Source organism: Scylla paramamosain, chromosome 11, assembly GCF_035594125.1.
Source record: "Scylla paramamosain isolate STU-SP2022 chromosome 11, ASM3559412v1, whole genome shotgun sequence".
In the NCBI taxonomy this organism is placed as follows: Eukaryota; Metazoa; Arthropoda; class Malacostraca; order Decapoda; family Portunidae; genus Scylla; species Scylla paramamosain.
This window is the reverse complement of record NC_087161.1, coordinates 9872671-9893036: the sequence shown is the minus strand read 5'-3', so window position 1 is coordinate 9893036 and position 20366 is coordinate 9872671. Positions and strand designations below refer to the sequence as shown.

Here is a 20366-nt window from a genome sequence, read left to right as displayed (position 1 = left end):
TTCCTCTGGTAAACTCTTGAACTCCCTAACTGCTTCTGTATTTCCACCTTCCTATGACTTGAATTACTTCAAGAGGGAGGTTTCAAGACACATCATTCAATTGTTGACTTCCGCTTCGGACCCTATTCGGGGACCGGCATCTTAGTGGGCTTTTTATTTATCTATTATATTTTTAATTGGATTTTTGTTGCCCTTTGGCCGGTGTCCCTCCTACATAAGAAAGAATATATATATATATATATATATATATATATATATATATATATATATATATATATATATATATATATATATATATATATATATATATATATATATATATATACAGAGAGAGAGAGAGAGAGAGAGAGAGAGAGAGAGAGAGAGAGAGAGAGAGAGAGAGAGAGAGAGAGAGAGAGAGAGAGAGAGAGAGAGAGAGAGAGCCTATCCTCAGAGAGGTATGTGAACGTATTTTGCCGGTCTCTGGGAACAACTGCAGGAAGCCTCACCTCCGCTTGATTCACAAGATCAAGGAGCTGGTGGTGCTGGCAAGGGCCTTGGAATTTGAGGCCTTCCTGAAGACGACTAGCGCCCAAGGGGCGGCTGCCCAACCCCGCCATGACCTCCGAGGCCGGAAGGCGAAGGTGGAGAAGAAGCCACCGTCGAGGAAGGTTTTCGTAGCTCATGTTGGGGCTGTGGCGAGAAGGGCCACAGACGCAGTCGGTGCCCGAGGGAACGAAGGACGCGTTCTCTCGACCGGCTGGGTTCTGATGCCTTTCAGCCTTGCTCCAAGGACTGCGGCAAGTCTGGCCACCGCTCCAGTGCCTGCCCCAAGCCAAAGGAAATGGTGCAGGCGGGAAACTTGGACAGGCTGGAGAAGGGGGCCGAACCCCAGCCGTCCTCAGTCCCCGGGCCCCGCCTTGTGTAAGCTGCCGTCAGACAACCAGCGCGATGCAGGTGGAGGGTTCAGTGGATGGGAACCCATGCTGCCTGACAGTGGTCACCGGGGCTGAGAAGACTTTGGTGCGGCCTGACATGCTGGCCGCCACTCGAGTCCCAGACGCGCCACAAAGGCTGTGTGGCGTGACGGGGCACTGTGTGCAGCTCAAGGGCCCAGTGGATATTCGTATCGGCGTGGGCAGCGCTGTGGAGCGGCTGCCGGTGAACGTCGCCGACTTGGACGAACCATGTCTGCTGGGACTCGACTACCTGACGCAGAGCAAGGCTTGTGTCGACCTTGGGCGGAAGCTGGTGAGGGTGCGTGGCCAAGAAGTGCCCTTGCTTCCGGAGGTCGGCTGTGCTGAGGTAGTTGTAGCTGAGAGAGTGCACCTTGCTCCTCGGACGGAGGCCAGAGTCCGGTGTCAACAGTCCAGAGCGATGTGTGGATTGGAAGACATGGTGGAGCCCACAGAAAACCTGCGGCTGGCTGAAGGCGTGGCAGTCGGGCGGAGCCTCGTTCAAGCGGGAGAGGAGCTAGTTACGGTGTTGGTAGCTAACCTCTCCGATGAGGCTCGGAAGGTGCCCGCTGGGGCCAAGCTGGGCACTTGTGAGGAAGTGGAGCGCCCTGAGGAGACGTCGGGGAGTGCAGAGGTGGCTGCTGTAAGACCGCTGCCCGACTTCCTTGAGGATTTGGCTCACCGGAGTGCCGCTAACCTGATGGAGGCGCAGACGGAGAAGGTGCGCCACACCCTGGCTCAGTATGCGGACGTCTTTGGCATGGGCGACATGGACCTGGGCCGCACGGGGTTGGTGAAGCACGGCATCAACACGGGAGGTAGTGCGCCCATCAAGAGTATCGCACCAGCCCCGACGTATCGCACCAGCCAGGCGAGAGGAGATGCAGCGCACCGTCAACGAGCTGGCAGTGCAGGGGGTGATTGAGCGGTCGGACAGTCCGTGGTCATCAGCAGTAGTCCTGGTTAAGAAGGACGGCACGCAGCGATTCTGTGTGGACTACCTGGTGCTGAATGACGTGACTGCCAAGGACTCTTACCCCCTGACGAGGATTGATGACACGCTCGACGCGCTAGTGGGGGCCAGGTGGTTCTCCACACTCAACCTGAAGTCGGGTTACCACCAGGTGGAGATGACGGAGGAGGACAAGCCCAAGACTAGACTGCTTTCTCCTTCGGGCAGGGCTTGTGGCAGTTCAACGTCATGCCCTTCGGTCTCTGCAACGTCCCTAGTTGTTTCGAGCGTCTGATGGAGAGGGTGTTAGATGACATGCAGTGGAAGACGGCACTCGTGAGCATTGATGACGTCATCATCTTCGGGAGCACCTTCGAGGAGAAGCTGGAGCGACTGGAGGAGGTTCTGCAGTGGCTGAGGAAAGCCAACCTCAAGCTCAGCCCCAAGAATTGCTCTCTCTTTCAGCATGAGGTGCCGTTCCTGGGGCATGTCGTCGGGACGGCGTGCGCACCGACCCGGAGAAGGTGACAGTGGCGGAAGTCAGGAGCTTCTTGGGCCTGTGCACGTACTACCGTCGCTTCGTGCAGGACTTCGCCAGCGTGGCAGCTCCTCTCCATCGCCTCACCAGAAAAGGGGCGTGCTTTGTGTGGGACGAAGCGTGCCAGGCCGCGTTTGACGGCCTGAAGAAGGCCCTGGTGGAGGCACCGGTCCTGCCGTACCCAGACCCGAAGCTCCCCTATCTGCTAGACACCGACGCTAGTGCAGAAGGCATCTGGGCGGTCCTGTCACAGGTGAAGGATGGGACGGAGCACGTTGTGGCCTACTACAGTGCCACGTTCAGTTGGCCTGAGCGTAGCTACTGCGTGACGAGGAAGGAACTGGTAGCGGTAGTGAAGAGTCTCGAGCACTTCCACCCTTACCTATACGGCGCTGAGTTCACCATCCGGACCGACCACGCTGCCCTGCAGTGGTTGAAGATGCTGAAGGTGCCGGAGGGTCGGCTTGCGAGGTGATTAGGGCGCCTTGAGCAGTACAACTACTGCATCGTTCACCGACCGGGTCGTGTCCATTGCAACGCTGACAGTCTGAGTCGACGCCCGTGTGAGGCTGGCTGCTCACACTGTGCCCGGAAGGACTCTGACCCCGTGTGCCTCCGCCTGCAGGTGCTGGCAAGCGTCGCAGAGGGGGACGACAAGTGGCGTAAGGCACAGCGTGGCTGTGGCTGTGGCGCCAGAGAGCCCCACCAAATGCCTGGTTGATCAGTGGGCAACTTTACAGGTGGACGAACGAGGTGTGTTAGTGAAGTGTTGGGTGGCCTTGAGTGGAGTGGGCAGTGATGCATGAGTGGTGTTAGTGCCTCAAGCATTGAGCGCTGAGGTGTTAAAAGAGTTACATGCAGGCGTTACCAGTGGTCACTTGGGAGAGAAAAAGACCCTGTGTCGTCTCCGTCAGCGCTTCTACTGGGTGGGAATGCGAAGTGACGTGATCGAGTGGTGTAGAGCGTGTGACGTGTGTAGTGGAAAGAAGGGCCCCACCAGGAAAAACCGCGCCCCGTTACAGGTGTACAGCGTGGGGGCGCCCATGGAGCGAGTGGCTGTGGACATTGCCGGCCTGCTGCCTCTCACGCCACGGGGCAACTGGTACATCTGTGTGGTGATGGATTATTTCACCAAGTGGCCCGAGGCATATGCACTCCCTAACCACGAGGCCGAGACAGTGGCGGGTGTTCTAGTGAACGAGTTCTTTACCCGTTTCGGCGTGCCCGCGGAATTGCACTCTGATCAAGGCCGTAAGTTTGAGTCCCAAATGTTCCGTGAATGTTGCGAGCTGTTAGGAACACGCAAGATCCAGACGACGCCCCTTCACCCACAGTCTGATGGGATGGTGGAGCGATTTAATCGGACCCTTGCGCAACAGCTGGCCAAGTATTGCGAGGAAGACCAAGGGGACTGGGACGTCAAACTGCCCGCTATGCTGATGGCGTACAGGTCCGCTGTGCATGAGGTGACGGGCTTCACACCAGCCCATCTCATGTTTGGCCGTGAGCTCAGGCTGCCAGTGGACCTGGCCACATGACGGCCTCCTGACGTGAGCTTGCCCACCATCACCTCTGGGTATGCAGCGGCACTGCAGGAACACCTGGTGGAGGTGCATCGACGGGCTCGAGGCAAGCTCAAGGTGGCGGGCCTGGCCATGAAGGAGACGTATGACCGCCGCATGAGGAACGTGAGGTACGTTGTGGGTGACCGAATGTGGCTGTATAACCCCCCCCCCCCGGAAGCGAGAGCTCTCGCCGAAGCTCCAGAGCCCCTGGAAGGGGCCATACACGGTGGAAGCAGTCCTCTCTGACGTCACGAATCTGATTCGCCGGGGACGGAAGCGACCGTCTGTTGTCCACGATCTGTGGCGTTACCACGGTCCGGGCCGCTACTCCTGGGGCCATGGCGGGGAAGACGAGGACGTAAGCCCCAGCAGCAGCGACGAAGACGTGGCAGGGGCTGCCTGAGACAGGAATGAACGTGGAGGAGGCAGCGCGGCAAGTGACAGTGCTAACCTTGACCCAGAACTTGGGGCTAGAGACGCTCCCCTGGGTGGCGCTGCTGACTCGCCGCAGCCCACGCCTCCACCACCACAGCGACCCCGGCGACAGAGGCGTAGACCAGGGTGGATGAGAGACTTTTGTGATGTTCCTAAGGATTATTATTATTATTATTTTTTTTTTTTTATGTAGGAAGGACACTGGCCAAGGGCAACAAAAATCCAATAAAAAAATGCCCACTGAAATGCCAGTCCCATAAAAGGGTCAAAGCAGTAGTCAAAAATAAATGAATAAGTGTCTTGAAACCTCCCTCTTGAAGAAATTCAAGTCATAGGAAGTGGAAATACAGAAGCAGGCAGGGAGTTCCAGAGTTTACCAGAGAAAGGGATGAATGATTGAGAATACTGGTTAACTCTTGCGTTAGAGGTGGACAGAATAGGGGTGAGAGAAAGAAGAAAGTCTTGTGCAGCGAGGCCGCGGGAGGAGGAGAGGCATGCAGTTAGCAAGATCAGAAGAGCAGTTAGCATGAAAACAGCGGTAGAAGACAGCTAGAGATGCAACATGGCGGCGGTGAGAGAGAGACTGAAGACAGTCAGTTAGAGGAGAGGAGTTGATGAGACGAAGAGCTTTTGATTCCACCCTGTCTAGAAGAGCAGTATGAGTGGAACCCCCCCAGACATGTGAAGCATACTCCATACATGGACGGATAAGGCCCTTGTACAGAGTTAGCAGCTAGAGATGAGATGTGAAGTTTCCAGTTCAGATTATAAGTAAAGGACAGAGCGAGGATGTTCAGTGTAGAAGAGGTGGGGCAGTTGAGTGTCATTGAAGAAGAGGGGATAGTTGTCTGGAAGGTTGTGTCGAGTTGATAGATGGAGGAATTGAGTTTTAGAGGCACTGAACAATACCAAGTTTGCTCTGCCCCAATCAGAAATTTTAGGAAGATCAGAAGTCAAGTGTTCTGTGGCTTCCCTGCGTGAAATGTTTACCTCCTGGAGGGTTGGACATCTATGAAAAGACGTGGACATGTGCAGGGTGGTATCATCAGCGTAGGAGTGGATAGGACAAGAAGTTTGGTTTAGAAGATCATTAATGAATAAGAAGAAGAGAGTGGGTGACAGGACAGAACCCTGAGGAACACCACTGTTAATAGATTTAGGAGAAGAGCAGTGACCACAGCAGCAATAGAACGGTCAGAAAGGAAACTTGAGATGAAGTTACAGAGAGAAGGATAGAAGCCATAGGAAAGTAGTTTGGAAATCAAAGCTTTGTGCCAGACTATGAAAAGCTTTTGATGTATCCAAGGCAATAGCAAAAGTTTCACCAAAATCTCTAAAAGAGGATGACCAAGACTTAGTAAGGAAAGCCAGATCACCAGTAGAGCGGCCTTGATGGAACCTATACTGGCGATCAGATAGAAGGTTGTGAAGTGATAGATGTTTAAGAACCTTCCTGTTGAGGATAGATTAAAAAGACTTTAGATAGGCAGGAAATTAAAGCAATAGGACGGTAATTTGAGGGATTAGAACGGTCACCCTTTTTAGGAACAGGTTGAATGTAGGCAAACTTCCAGCAAGAAGGAAAGGTAGATGTTGACAGACAGAGCTGAAAGAGTTTGACTAGGCAAGGTGCAAGCACGGAGGCACAGTTTCGGAGAACAATAGGAGGGACCCCATCAGGTCCATAAGCCTTCCGAGGGTTTAGGCCAGCGAGGGCATGGAAAACATCATTGCGAAGAATTTTAATAGGTGGCATGTAGTTATCAGAGAGTGGAGGAGAGGGAGGAATAAGCCCAGAATCGTCCAAGGTAGTGTTTTTAGCATAGGTCTGAGCGAAGAGTTCAGCTTTAGAAATAGATGTAATAGCAGTGGTGCCATCTGGTTGAAATAGAGGAGTGAAAGAAGAAGCAAAGTTATTGGAGATATTTTTGGCTAGATGCCAGAAGTCACAAGGGGAGTTAGATCTTGAAAGGTTTTGACACTTTTTGTTAATGAAGGAGTTTTTGGCTAGTTGGAGAACAGACTTGGCATGGTTCCGGGCAGAAATATAAAGTGCATGAGATTCTGGTGATGGAAGGCTTAAGTACCTTTTGTGGGCCACCTCTCTATGAAGTATAGCACGAAAACAAGCTGTGTTAAACCAAGGTTTAGAAGGTTTAGGACGAGAAAAAGAGTGAGGAATGTACGCCTCCATGCCAGACACTATCACCTAAGTTATGCCCTCTGCACACAAAGACGGGTCCTTGACACGGAAGCAGTAGTCATTCCAAGAAAAATCAGCAAAATACCTCCTCAGGTCCCCCCAACTAGCAGAGGCAAAGCGCCAGAGACACCTTCGCTTAGGGGGATCCTGAGGAGGGATTGGAGCGACAGGACAAGATACAGATATGAGATTGTGATTAGAGGAGCCCAACGGAGAAGAAAGGGTGACAGCATAAGCAAAAGGATTAGAGGGCCCATGTGGATAACACGCCCGCCCGGAGTGAGGAGTGGGCACAACAATATCATTAGTGCTTCTTGTTGGGTAGGGGTAGGACACACCAACAATTATTATAAGAACCTGTGTAACGAGTTGACGCTAACACCATGGTTAAAAAAAGAGACCTACTAAGAATCAGCTACTTTGGTATTAGTAACTATTAACACAGCGTTTAAAAAAAAATGGGCCTGATTATTACAAGGAATTCAGCTACTCCACACAATAACGCATTACACCCTGGCCCGCTTTTTTAAACGTCGCATTAGTCATTATGGAGCAGCAAGCCCGACGGTCATATTTAGTTTCACTTACCCCACGGTCGCGTTCGTTAAACACGATGCAAGTCCCAACGTCGGGTTAGCAAATACTAAGCTTTCCGCATAGGTTGGCAGCTCTGGTTATCATAGTGACGAGAAAAAGTTGCCGAAATTTGCTATTTCTCATTTATTTGATCGACTTCTGCATTTTCTTTTCAGCTATACCTAAAGATAGAGGTGCTCTATCCATTTAGGCCTTCAGAATCATCATACAACCTATAATAGTGAAGAAATCTGTCATTGTATAGTTATGTTCGGAGCGATCGTGAGAGTGGCTTGATCGGAGGCGAAGGGCGGACTTATTTTGGCTTGTAGTGTAGTTAATAGTGAGCGTTTCTCACAGAACGCATTTGTGAAGACGCGTGAGTTATTTCTGTGTACAGAAACGTGAAAATCCATCTTGTTGCTTAAAAAAAAATGAAAGTGCACGCATTATGTCGAGGCCAGCGGAATCGCCTTCAAAGAGACTAGTGGAAGGTTTAGAACACTTGACATATGGGAATTATATTAGCATTGCTGATTTTTTCTTTACCCTCATACTAACGAATGATGATGGCGCTTGCTGTAGAAACAATATCAGTAAGAAATAACTCCCATAACTAAACTAAACCTAACTTAACCTAAGGCGTCTTTTTCAGTTCTCACAAGGGCTTAGAATTTTCGGTCCTCGGAACTCTGCCCACTGAAAAACAGACCAGCGGAGTTGCCTGGCGTGCTGCCCAAGGAAAAAGTGTCGTACAGTTCATTGGCAATGTGTCCCTCACAGAGACTCGCAACAGCCTTAACCACTCTCTCCTTGAAGTTTTATGTATAAAACAGGCCTTGTGATATTGTCAGGTGAATAAAAAAATCGTATAGGGCCGATTCTTTCCATTTTTTTTTCTTTTTTTCTGATCAGAGGAAAGAGGCAGGCAGACACATTGGTTATTCCTGTTTAATAGTTGTTACATTTATTAAAGAACAGGCATATCGTAATATGCCATAGCCTGGTTAAGACATTCCGGATCAAAACGATGTCTGATGTTGGCCAGTATGACTAGTAAAACCTGATACATGGTACTGTACATACAGTAGTTAAGAAACGAAATGTCAAAGCATTTCTTTGCTGGTATTTTCACACTATTTCCGCGTTCTGGGTGCGTTCATCTCCTAGGTATCCCTATTTATTATCCTAGTCTGTCTAGACAGACTGCAAGTATTATGATATATTATGTTCTATTATTAGCGATTATGGAATGGAGCAAGGGGAAACTGTGATGCAGAGAGCAGGTCTAGCAGCTCTCCAGGTCACAGGTTATTCATAGGGGTGAGAGCGAGGTCCCTTGCCCAGCTGTTCATATTCAGCCATGTCACGGGAACGTTCTATCCCGTGTATGGCTTCTTTAGACTTGTCCTACTTCATCACCTGCGCAAACACAAGCGACTCTGTAGAGTATTTTAGCGTGAATTGGTTTTATGACCTCACACTGCATTATAGCATTGAACACAATGATGTGTTGGAAGTCGTGCCCCAGACAGGAAAGCCATTCAGACATCTTTACCTGACCTGCCAGAATACCGCACGCCGCTGGAAGGCTTGACTGTTCCACGCTCATTGTAAGCAAGTGTTACCATTCACTTAATTTGAAACAAATCACGCTACTGTTTTAATAATGGTTTTCACTCATAACTGACTTGTATGTAGATGATTTTGTATGTTCGAGATTTTGTTGAAAACAATACACGCACATCTGCTTGTTTTCACCTAACATGTTTGTATCGCTGCCCTCGAGTGGCTATCTTTCGGTACGCCTCACTGACCACCCACAATTTTCGCAAGCGCTCAGAAAGCTTGCGGCCCGGGGTTGTTGTAAGGTTCCGAAGCTCTCAGAAGACTTGCGCGAAAGGAATGCTTCGGAATATACCTGTCTCCGAGGTGCTTGCGAAGAAGTGAAGAAGACGCCTCTAACTAAATTTTATAATGCTGTCAGCATTATAAGTAATTTGCGGTGGATATAAATGGGGTTCAAATTACTCAGAATGAGAAGCTCTATCTGATAAGGGTAAGAAAAAAAGAAAAAAAAAAAAATGTTGATACTCTTGAAAGAGTAAAGTAATACCGAGACTTGTCTGGTGACAGTGGACACTGCCCGTAAACGAACCATAACTTAGGTTGCAAACCGTCTCCCAAACGCACCCGAATGCGGCATTTCGAACGCCGAAATCTATCAATTTAGAGAATGTATACATTTTTTTTCTTTCGCCTAGGAATACTTTGGTACATTTTAATATTTCTAACATAACTTTCCGTTGCTTAGGACTGGTAAATATCTTTGGTGTTTACTCTTGGGGAGAGATAGTTCTCCCCAACATTTCCAGTAAGGTTTCTTCTTGGTCGACCTAACACGAAGCGCGGAACTGGAAAAGTGTTTAAGAAATTGAAAACGGCTACATTGATATCAGTAAATAATAACAGCACGTTTAAAAGAGCAGGCCCATACGTCACACACACCCCCACAATTAAGTCGTAGCACACCCATTCACGCAACAGTTACATCACACACACACACACACACACACACACACACACACACACACACACACACACACAAACCACATTTAGCACATTAACTAAGTATTCATGTACTACCCTAATTAGAGAAATGCTTAACTGTAGCTGTAAAGCTAAGAATGCTGAAGCTAGTTCAAATTACTGCCTTTATACAGACTGATATCTACTGAGAAATTTGAGAGGTACTTGTTGAATTTATATCAGTCCATGTACACGTGTAGCAGACATTCCCAAAGCCTTCCTTAGCAATAGAAATTTAATTTGATTTCTTTTGTCCCGAAAACTCATATGGTGAAGACTGTCTCTCAGTCACGTACTTACAAATTCAGTCAGCACTGTTTCGTTCTTGTTTAAATCCTTTTTTTTTTTTTTTCCAAACTAATGCTTTACAGTATTATTTTAAGAAAGCTCAGTGTTCAATATTAAGTCAGATTTTCTACATTGATGATTTATAAGGGACCACAAATTCTAAGACACTCGAACTTTATGATATAGCCAATAAAGAGAGTAACACAGCCAGTATTCCTGTACAGATCTCAAATACCGACTCTCCAGAATTAAGAAGTACAGTATCATTAGGGCCGTAACCTACCCGAGTTCCAACTTGAATCAGGAATGCGGAATATTGGACCTTCGAAGAGGTCTCACGCCATGTTGAGCAATAGGACACCTGTGCTCTCAAGATCTCGTCCTCACCCTTCTGGGATGGGATAAACTCAAAGGAAGCTGCCAGAAAGTTAGTTATTAACGAGTTGGTTTTCATCGGTTTGAAATAATAATCCTTGTTCAGACCTTATTTTTACGGTGTTAACAGATTTTACAAGTGAAATTATAACACCATGTTGAGCAATAGGACACCTGTGCTCTCAAGATCTCGTCCTCACCCTTCTGGGATGGGATAAACTCAAAGGAAGCTGCCAGAAAGTTAGTTATTAACGAGTTGGTTTTCATCGGTTTGAAATAATAATCCTTGTTCAGACCTTATTTTTACGGTGTTAACAGATTTTACAAGTGAAATTATAACACCTTCCCGATCATTACAAAACCACTTTATCGGCCATTTTTGTAGCCGTCTAGCAGCAAGCGGAAGATTTTGCCAATTTTTTATATATATATATATATATATATATATATATATATATATATATATATATATATATATATATATATATATATATATATATATATATATATATATATATATTGCCTCGTCTTAGTTTTGAATTGCTTAAGTTGTTGCTGTGTTCTAGATCACAAGGACTCTGACATGATAGTGTGATATGAGCAGTGCTGATGTTTCCTATAATGATGATTCATCCCGTCTGAATATAACAATGATACAGGAAGGAGTTTTTGCAAAAGTAGTGAGGAGGGAGATGCATAAGAATGTTATTATAATAAGTAATTAATGCTTAGCATCAACAACAAAAGGAAGATAAGCAAAAACCTGGAATTGGCACATCGTAACGACTAGACCCTTCTGTGACGCCTAGTTTTGGAGCGTCATGAAAACTCTGATATACTGATTTAGGGCGGAATAAATGTGTGGTGAGAAGCGTTCTTTCCGGTGTCATATTCGTAGCTGTTCGCTTGTAGGTTCATAGCTGTCCGGTCTTTGTATACAAACAAAAGCTGGACTGCTGCGAACATTTTATAGGGTCTGTTTCATTCTGATATTTGACTAACCTTTAACCAAGTCTTCGGCCATGTTGTGTTCAGCATGTTGTGTTCCTAGCTGTCTTCTTTTACACGGCTATCCGCCTGCTAACTGCGCATGCTCAAAATCCCAATGTTTACAAACAAAACAGTGTTGATAAACGTATCTGTCCTTTGCTGTCTACAACAACATGGCTAAAGTCTTGATTAAAAGATTAACCAAATATAGGAATGAAATAGACCGTATAAATTATAATGTGTTCACAGTAGTCCAGCTTTTGTTTGTTAGCATGGAGCAGACAGCTACTTACCATAAGGGACCAGTTACGAACACGACACCAGGTAGTGAACTGTTGTCAAGACTGTCACGATGGCATGCCAACCAGTTATTAGTTAGGCCGTAAGTGATTGCCATGGCCCGAACGATTTTTGGGTGGCCATGACTCTCTCTCTCTCTCTCTCTCTCTCTCTCTTTCTCTCCTGCCTCAGCTTTCGTTGGGTAAGGACGTTCCTCTTCCCTCAGCGCTGTTCACTGCCTCGCCTCTGTCTTGGTCCACTACGAACGAGGCTGTTCACCGCGGCGGTGTTCCTGCAGTTGCTGTTAGTGTTGCTGCTGCCGCCGGATCTGGACTTCATGGCGTTTTCGGGCCTCGCAACACTGTCGAAACTTGATAATGGTATCAAACTGAGCAGCGACAACAAGGCCTACGTGACTCAAGTGCTTCGTCCAGGAATAGGTCATTCCTCCCAGGCACTGGGTATTGGCCCCCCGGCAGCACCTCTCGCCGGCCGTGACCCTCAGGCTTCCCTCTCCTCAAAGCGCACCATGGACGATATGAACACCAGTGAGGAGGCGCAGTGTCCTGCCAACAAATCGTCCCGTGTTACAGAGAAATGCAAGCACCCTGAGGTCAGTACTACACATACAAGTTACCAGCAGATTTGGGTTACATTTGGAGGTTCCCTCAGGCATCCAATACAGGAACCCACCACTTCAGCACACACTGCCCTCCCTCCCAGCTTTTGCTTCACGAGAAGATTATGTGAGGCCAGTGTTCTTTGAGGACCCGAGTGTGAACACCAAACTGCGATGGCTGATGGAGGTAACAAGAGCGTTCAGCCTTGATCGGGTACTTGCAGAGATAAAGATGTCAGCTGTAACTTCTAGGTTTGTGTACATCTCTCATAACCGCCAAGACATTATGAAAAGTGTGGAAGCTGGTGAGTTTCTTTCATTTGAACTTGTCAGTCAAGATTTCCCCACTAGGCCTCGTGTAAGTTCTCGTCCTTCCTGGTGACTCTTTACCCGGTGGGAGTGGACTCGACCCTAAGCAAGGAGCTGCCAGGAGTTTTCAACGCCAGTCGTTCTCATCAGAATGGTAGGCCCATTAACAGGACTGTTATAACGTGGAATTTTCCTGACCAACCTCCTGCATTCTTCACCAGCTTTCTGCCCTGCCTCCCTCCTTGCAAGATCCGTAAATTGGATAATGACCTCCCGTCATGTTATAGATACTGGGGTGTTGGTTACAATTCCCGATTTTGTTTTGCTTCGGAACGTTACGCGTTGTTGCACACCTGCCTGCACTGCGGCCCCACACTACCACTGCCCACCACGAAGGGATACGCCGCACGACCAACACCACCTCCAGCAGAAATCACTTCAAACTAGCGTTGTCCTCGTTGATAGTTACCTGGTGTTAGTGTGTGGCAAGGCTGCTCGATTTCCTTCCTTGTCACACTCTAGGACTGTGCCGCAGCTGTTACCACAAACATCTGCTGCTGCACCTTCAGTTTCAACCGCTGCCTTTTCCTCACCACAGGTACGAGCTCTTCGCAGATTTGTGGACGAGTTGAAGAATCGCTGTGCCTCCCTCGAGTTACGTCTTTAAACCATGGAAGCGCGACTGACCAGCCTAGTCACCAAACAAGTCAGCGTGGAGAAAAGACTCACCTTGCTAGTGAACGCACAACAGACGGTTCTCGCTTGTATCTCATCACTACAGTAAAGGTATGGTACGTTAGAAACTCACATTGATGAGATCAGCAGTGTTCTCAGTTCCTCTTGTATTGCTGCTCGTTCTGGTATACGTCCCCTCTTAGACACTCGTAAATTAAAGAAATATGCTCTTTGATAACAGGATTTCGTTACACATTATATCCTGGAACGCCTGTGGGATAACTGCTCTCGACAAGCTTGCTTTCTTCAGGCCTATGTATATTACCATCACCAGCACGTTGTCTTTATTCAGGAGGCTTTTATTGGAGAACTTGACTCAACAGAAGGCTCCTGTGCTTACAAGCTCCTACAACCACCACGTAAGAAAGCCTTATCACCTATGTCCATTCATTGATACAATATAAACTACTACGCTGCTTACTGACGCAGACACTACTTTTCAGCTTTTCGAAGTAACTCTTGGGGCTGGTAAGATACCAATGTGTAATATGTAATATTTATTATGCAGCAGCTCAGGGAATGCTTTACATGGGTGACTTTAATGCTCGTCACCCAGGGTTTGGTGACGCTTCCTCAACACCGAACAACAATGGGCGCCGCCTTCAGTACATACACAGTAACCACCTCACACGCATCCCCGCTATCTTCTCGAACCATGTTGCCCTCAGCTTTAAATACTCTCTACCAGCAGGTCTAGAACGTGTCCACCATCGAACATGCATCAATATACCTCCCAGATATTGTCCTACATACATTGCTTATATGTCTGCTTTTCTTCCACAGTTCGATCTTCTGTCTCCTGAGACCTTGCACTCTTCCATTGTGAAAGCCAAGCATGATTTTTTACAATCTTTACGTTTCTAGACCTCACATCAAGCGACCACAAAGAACCATCTCTTGGACTTTTAATGAATATATTCTTCAGACAGCGGTGAAAGCTGGACTACGGTTTTGAGAGGACCCAACATCTGAAAATCTGCACCAGTACGAGGTTTCCAGGGATGAACTGATAGGTCTCCAGAAATGTGCGAGGACAGACTCTTGGCAGAAGCTCATCGACAACATTAGCCGCCTAATGAGCGAGTGGACCATGTGGCAGCTGATTAGTAACACAACCTAGGTGAGTATGCTCAGGAACTCTTTGGTGCCTGGTTTGACCAGTCTAGTGTCAGCAGTCTCCCTGAGAACGTCCAGGAACCGCTCTCTGTCAGGGCAGGTCACCGAACCGTCCGTCTGATGAAAGCATTGATGGACAGAGGTGATGAAGAGGACACACTCATCACTGAGGCCGAGCTGCGCTGTGCTCTTGCTCGAGGTAAAACGACAGCACCAAGAAATGATGGCATCACATATTCCGTCCTCAGACTGCTTCATCGAGTGCCTGGGAATCCTCTGCTGCAAGTATACAATCTTTGTTATCGTCAGGGATGTGTGCCTACCGGCTAGACCACCAGTACGATTATCCCTATTCTAAAATCAGGTATTAATAAATTTAGATCAGTATCACTAACATTGTGTTTCATTAAGATCATGAAGCGATTACTACTGTCCCGTCTCCTGTATCGGCTGGAAGCTGTGCTCTCACCTCAACTGTTTGGCTTCCTGCCATAGCGCAGCACCCACTCCTGCCTCGCTGAACTATACATGTGCCTCTCCTCCAGCAGCGTAGTTGCCTTCATTGGCCTTACGAGCTCGTTCGACACCGCAAAGCGGGATATAATTCTTGACCAGCTGGTACATCTTGGCATCAGGAGGCGACTGTTGAAGTGGATACGTAGATATATAAGCAACAAGAATTCTCGGGTCTTTTTCAAATGGGCTTTTAGTTCCACCAAGAGCTTTAATTTGGGAACTGCGCAGGGAGGAATTTTGATTTCTTTTTTTTTTTTTTTTTTTTTTTTTTCAATATCTGTATGCACTGTTTCCTCTCCCTTTTGCATAACATTCCAGGGACTACTATCACATGTTATGCCGATGATGTTTGTATTCATTCTCACTCACCAGATGACCTCCAGCACTACCTTCACTCCTTCCATGCAGATGATGCAACCTGTTGTCTCGTCATCTCTCCTGACAAAAGCAGAATATTTTCTACCCCCAACTACTTGCCACAGTTCAGAATGGGTGTGTGCATCATTCTTTGATGTAGGCAGTACCTCTACCTTGGGGACCTGTGAACATCCCTCGGGCTTCTTCTGGTCAGCGGGATCCTCCATTGATCCGAGATCTACTGCTTCGGCTACAGAAGCGCCTCGCACTACTTAAATGGCTAACAAATCAATGCAGCTCGTATCTCCATACCTGTAGCCCGTACATTTACATTATATTTATTCGTTTGGTTATTGATTATTTCTCCGGCTCTGGTTCAGCTTCCCAGGTCTTCCTTATTGCCCCTTGAGAAGTTTCAGAATCAGCTAGGCTATAAGAGTTATTTTCAAATGCCCCATGTAAATAGTGGTGAATATGCAAGCAGAGCTTAACCTGCCATCCATCAGTGATAGAATAGAATCTTATTTTACGAGATTTACTGTCAAATGTCTTCACTCCTCTCAGATCGTGCCACATTATTCTCATAATACGTAATTCCTTGGATCCTCGACAACGCCTGTCTCCTCTCCAGCCTGGTGGCTGCATGCTCGTCAAGACGGTGTGTAGCATCATCCGCAGCCTGGATGTTGTTGTCCCCGAGGGAGAAGTTCTTCGTGACCCGCCCCTGTGAATGCTGCCCGTGTGTTACATTCCCGATTCGAAAACTGATTCTCCCACCTTGCAGAGGCAGCTGGCCATAGCGTCAGTCCAGGCTTCCCACCACCTGTACGCAGACGGGTCGCTGCAGCCAGATGGGAAGGCGGAGAGTGCGGTGTTTTCCCTCGACACAAACCTTCCACCGGGAAAATGGTTGGGGCGTAAACTACGTAACTCATCCAGCGCCACTTTCTGTGAATTGTGTGGCATCTTAAATGCAGTCAGTCTTCTCTGTCATCGGGGAATCAGTGACGTGGTGATATACGATTCTAAATCTGCCCTTCAGGCTCTTTCCTCCGTAAAACCTGCCTATCAATCTTTAGTGCAACACATTCTATCTTTCTTGGCTCTGATGAGTGAGCGAGGCCTGACTGTAAAATTCCTATGGATCCCCCCTCATACTGGTCTTCGCTGCATTGACATGGTAGAAAGCCGAGGCAAGGCAGCCTTTGACCTTGCTGGTGGTCTAGCTCTCTTACCTCGCTCTCCTGCTGTTTGAAGAAGATCCGTGCTGTCGCCCTTCTGGACACCAGCCACCGCAAGGATCAGCAGAGACCGGCTAGTGTCTCCATTCACCACTACGATGCCTTCCTTCTCCATAGATACAAGTATCATCGCCTGGGCCTCATGGTCAGAAGGCAAGTCAGGAGATGGATGTGCTCTAGTTTTCCTCCTGGTCTCTGTGTTAAGTCCACTGCCTGATCTGTCCAGAAGTCAGTGACATCACTGATATGCTCCCTCAAGGACAGCCGCTACTAGCTGAGTGCCAGTACTTATTGCAATACGACAACTTAGACCACGTTCAGGCTTGTCACTCGCTCTTTGGTAGCTGCTGACCACTACATCCCTTACCATCTTTATGTGTTAACAATTTTTTTTTTGTTTATTTATCTGTATTCACTCTTTGTACGAGTATGTGCTAGTGTGTGTGTGTGTGTGTGTGTGTGTGTGTGTGTGTGTGTTATTTGAATGAAAAAACCTGTATGCATATTAATATGGAATGAAGTCACGTTCGTTTTTGCCATGTAGTTTTCATGCCGGACATGGTAAGGCGTCACATAACTTTGAAAAGGATGCTATGGTGATCCCAGAGACCATGTACGTTTGTGAGCAAGGAATGAGAGAGAGAGAGAGAGAGAGAGAGAGAGAGAGAGAGAGAGAGAGAGAGAGAGAGAGAGAGAGAGAGAGAGAAAGAGAGAGAGAGAAATCGGAGGATAACATGAGCTTTGCCAGTAAGTTTTTAAATATTTACTGATGTAAATAATCAATGGCAATAGTGGAATAAATTGTTCTTTTTCACGCAAGTTTAGGAAGTTTTCTGATTTTGGGGAACATTGTTATTTTGTAATTCAAAAAAGCTGAAGCGTAAACTACGTATCTCTTACCATCATCAGCCAGTCACTGGTATTTGTTGTAAATGGTAACTGGCGGACGTATGAAAAGATCCTTTTGATATTCAATGTTTGGCGAAATAAGCAAAGAAAGAAGGTAATAAATCAGTGCTATAATATGGAATGTTTATTTGAACTAAACATTGGTTTTGACTAGAATAACTGGAACGGCGCGAGTACACACGCACCCACACACCCATACATGTAAGCAGGTTCTTACGTGCGCGCACGCACGCACGCACGCACTCACGCACGCACACTTACCCATGATAAGTGTCCAGCAAAGAATGGGCATATAGGCATATTAATTTTCATTCGAGATTACACACGTACGCGCAAAAAAATCACACACACACACACACACACACACACACACACACACACACACACACACACACACACACACACACACACACACACACACACACACACACACACCACCACCACCACCACCACCAACAACAACAACAACAAAGATGTAATACATAAAACGCTGCTTTCATACACGGTGAATACACACACACACACACACACACACACACACACACACACACACACACACACACACACACATACACACACAAACACAGACACACACACACACACACACACGTATATATATATATATATATATATATATATATATATATATATATATATATATATATATATATATATATATATATATATATATATATATATATATATATATATATATATATATATATATATATATATATATATATATATATATATATATATATATATATATATATATATATATATATATATATATATATATATATATATATATATATATATATATATATATATATATATATATATATATATATATATATATATATATATATATTCATGGCGCGAGAGATACATTCAGTAGTAAAAAGAAGAAAAAGAACGATGCATGGGTGCGGTTCTTGGGGACCAGTGCCCGTAATTCCTAGGTCTGACTACTGAGAGTTGTGTAGGTGATGCGAACTGGGAGTGATAATTCTAACTTTGGTGTCAGACAGACGCTTAACTCTGCCAAGTTGGGAAATAGAGGTGTTGCTGTTCTGAAGGGAATAAATGGATGGAGGGGAAGGAGAAAGAGAGGAAGAGGATCGTGTAGGAAGTACAAGTTGATTTGACTGTGGGCTTGCTGGAGATGGAGTCAGACGATGTGGAAGGGAAGGAGATGCGGAGGAGGAGAGAGGAGGAAACACCCTGGGGCTGTAGGAGCGCGCCCTTGAGGAGTTCGAAGGAGAGACTGAAGTAGTGGTGGGCACGGTGCTACTCTGGAATGTGGACTTGGCAGGGGACGAGGGTGCCGGGGAACGTCGTGTGTTTTCGATGGGAAGGGGTGGAGAATGATTCCTGTGGAGAGCTGAGGGTCGGATATGCGTGGGAGGATGTGGGAAAGGTAGTGGGACAGGGGCATTAGAATGGGGGTGGAGAGGGAGGTGTAGCGGTGCGGGGCCGTATAGACTGGATACAATGGCAGGCACGTCACTTTCTTCTTCTCCCGGCGAGGCAGACCTCTTGTCCTTGAGTAGCTCCTCCACAGTGAAGGCGGAGGGCCGCGGAGCTCTAGGGGGAGCGAGTGGCGGGCGAGGCGGCCCACTTGGGCCAGCTGGACACACTACTGCCGCCTGCTGGTACGGCAGGAAGGCGGCGGCGGCTGCTGCAGCTGCGGCGTGTGGCAGTAATGGCAGGGTGGGAGGCATTAGCGAGGCAAGGGCCAGGCTTACTCCTGCGTCCACGGTGACTGTAGGTGTGTGGGCTCCAACCCCCGACCCAGGGTACATAGCTGCACAGTAGTATGGCGAACCTGAGAAGAGGCGCTAATTACTGAATGTTTCAGGAATGAAAGTAAACAAGGATTGAAAGTTCTCACTTCGATCTGTGAGCCACACTGAGGCTAGAGAAGGCTGAGTAACGGTACCGAAGTGTGATGTCATGCGTAGATCCAAGCAACACTGGCCTCGCACATCCTCTTCCTATGATGGAAGTGCCGATATAATGTAAGCTAATGAAAATAGCGTGTCATACAGTGTCATGTCTTAGGTCAGGGGGTGTCAAACTCATAGCCTGCGGGTTAAATGTGTTGCAGTTGAAGAAACTACTAAAGTGCTAAGGCGAAACATAATAATGATTCATTTCATATCAAAACTGTTATGGCAAAATACGCTCTTTTACTGTTATCAACATTACAAACCCGTTTGAAGCCGACAACCATGCCAAAGCCGTTATCTGAAAGTATGAGTCGCCTATGTTCTCACTTATACGTCCACTGCTTTCCATGCTGTAAATACTGGATAGGGGGAGGGAGACAGTCGCGAGCTGTTGTTGAGTAGGTCAGTCTGTTACTCAATTTCATTGTTTTTTACTAATGTTGTTGTTGTTTGGATTATTATTATTATTATTATTATTATTATTATTATTATTATTATTATTATTATTATTATTATTATTACTATATTTTATATATTAAAATATTTATTTCATTTTATTTTATTTTATTTTATTTTATTTATTTGTTTATTTATTTATTTATTTTTTTTTATTTGTGTGTGTGTGTGTGTGTGTGTGTGTGTGTGTGTGTGTGTGTGTGTGTGTGTGGTATGACTGTCATATCGGTTGTTGTTGTGTGGCTGGACTTCATTATGCTGTCTGATGTCGTTTTGTGTGGTATGACTGGTTTTGGTTGCTGTTTGGCTCTTGTGATACAAGTGATATGGATTATCAAATGATTGGGTATGATATGGACTGTTGTGTGGCTGATGTAATGTGTGGTATTTTGTGGCTTTGTGTCCATGGTGTGGCTGGGAGTTATGTGCGG

General features: G+C 46.7%; 2 protein-coding genes across 2 annotated transcripts; one reads left to right on the top strand and one right to left on the bottom strand.

Moving 5' to 3' along the window:
• Positions 1-2181: 2181 nt before the first annotated feature.
• On the top strand, positions 2182-4393 carry LOC135104608 (uncharacterized). The gene is made up of 6 exons (XM_064012136.1): positions 2182-2358; positions 2475-2896; positions 3051-3178; positions 3287-3928; positions 4010-4113; positions 4169-4393. Exons 1-6 carry the CDS (start codon positions 2182-2184, stop codon positions 4391-4393), a joined length of 1698 nt encoding a protein of 565 aa, XP_063868206.1.
• Positions 4394-18495: 14102 nt separating this feature from the next.
• On the bottom strand, positions 18496-19332 carry LOC135104606 (uncharacterized). Its single transcript, XM_064012135.1, has one exon. The coding sequence runs from the start codon at positions 19330-19332 to the stop codon at positions 18496-18498; it is 837 nt and encodes a 278-aa protein (XP_063868205.1).
• Positions 19333-20366: the final 1034 nt, after the last annotated feature.

Excerpts from the sequence above, each read along its gene's own strand:
- LOC135104608 (XM_064012136.1), top strand. The coding sequence starts at position 2,182 with ATGGAGAGGGTGTTAGATGACATGCAGTGGAAGACGGCACTCGTGAGC. Across the intron at positions 2,897-3,050 it reads CCGGAGGGTCGGCTTGCGAG|GTGCTGGCAAGCGTCGCAGA; the intron begins GTGATTAGGGCG and ends CTCCGCCTGCAG. Across the intron at positions 4,114-4,168 it reads ATGACCGCCGCATGAGGAAC|CGAGAGCTCTCGCCGAAGCT; the intron begins GTGAGGTACGTT and ends CCCCCCCGGAAG.
- LOC135104606 (XM_064012135.1), bottom strand. The coding sequence starts at position 19,332 with ATGTACCCTGGGTCGGGGGTTGGAGCCCACACACCTACAGTCACCGTG.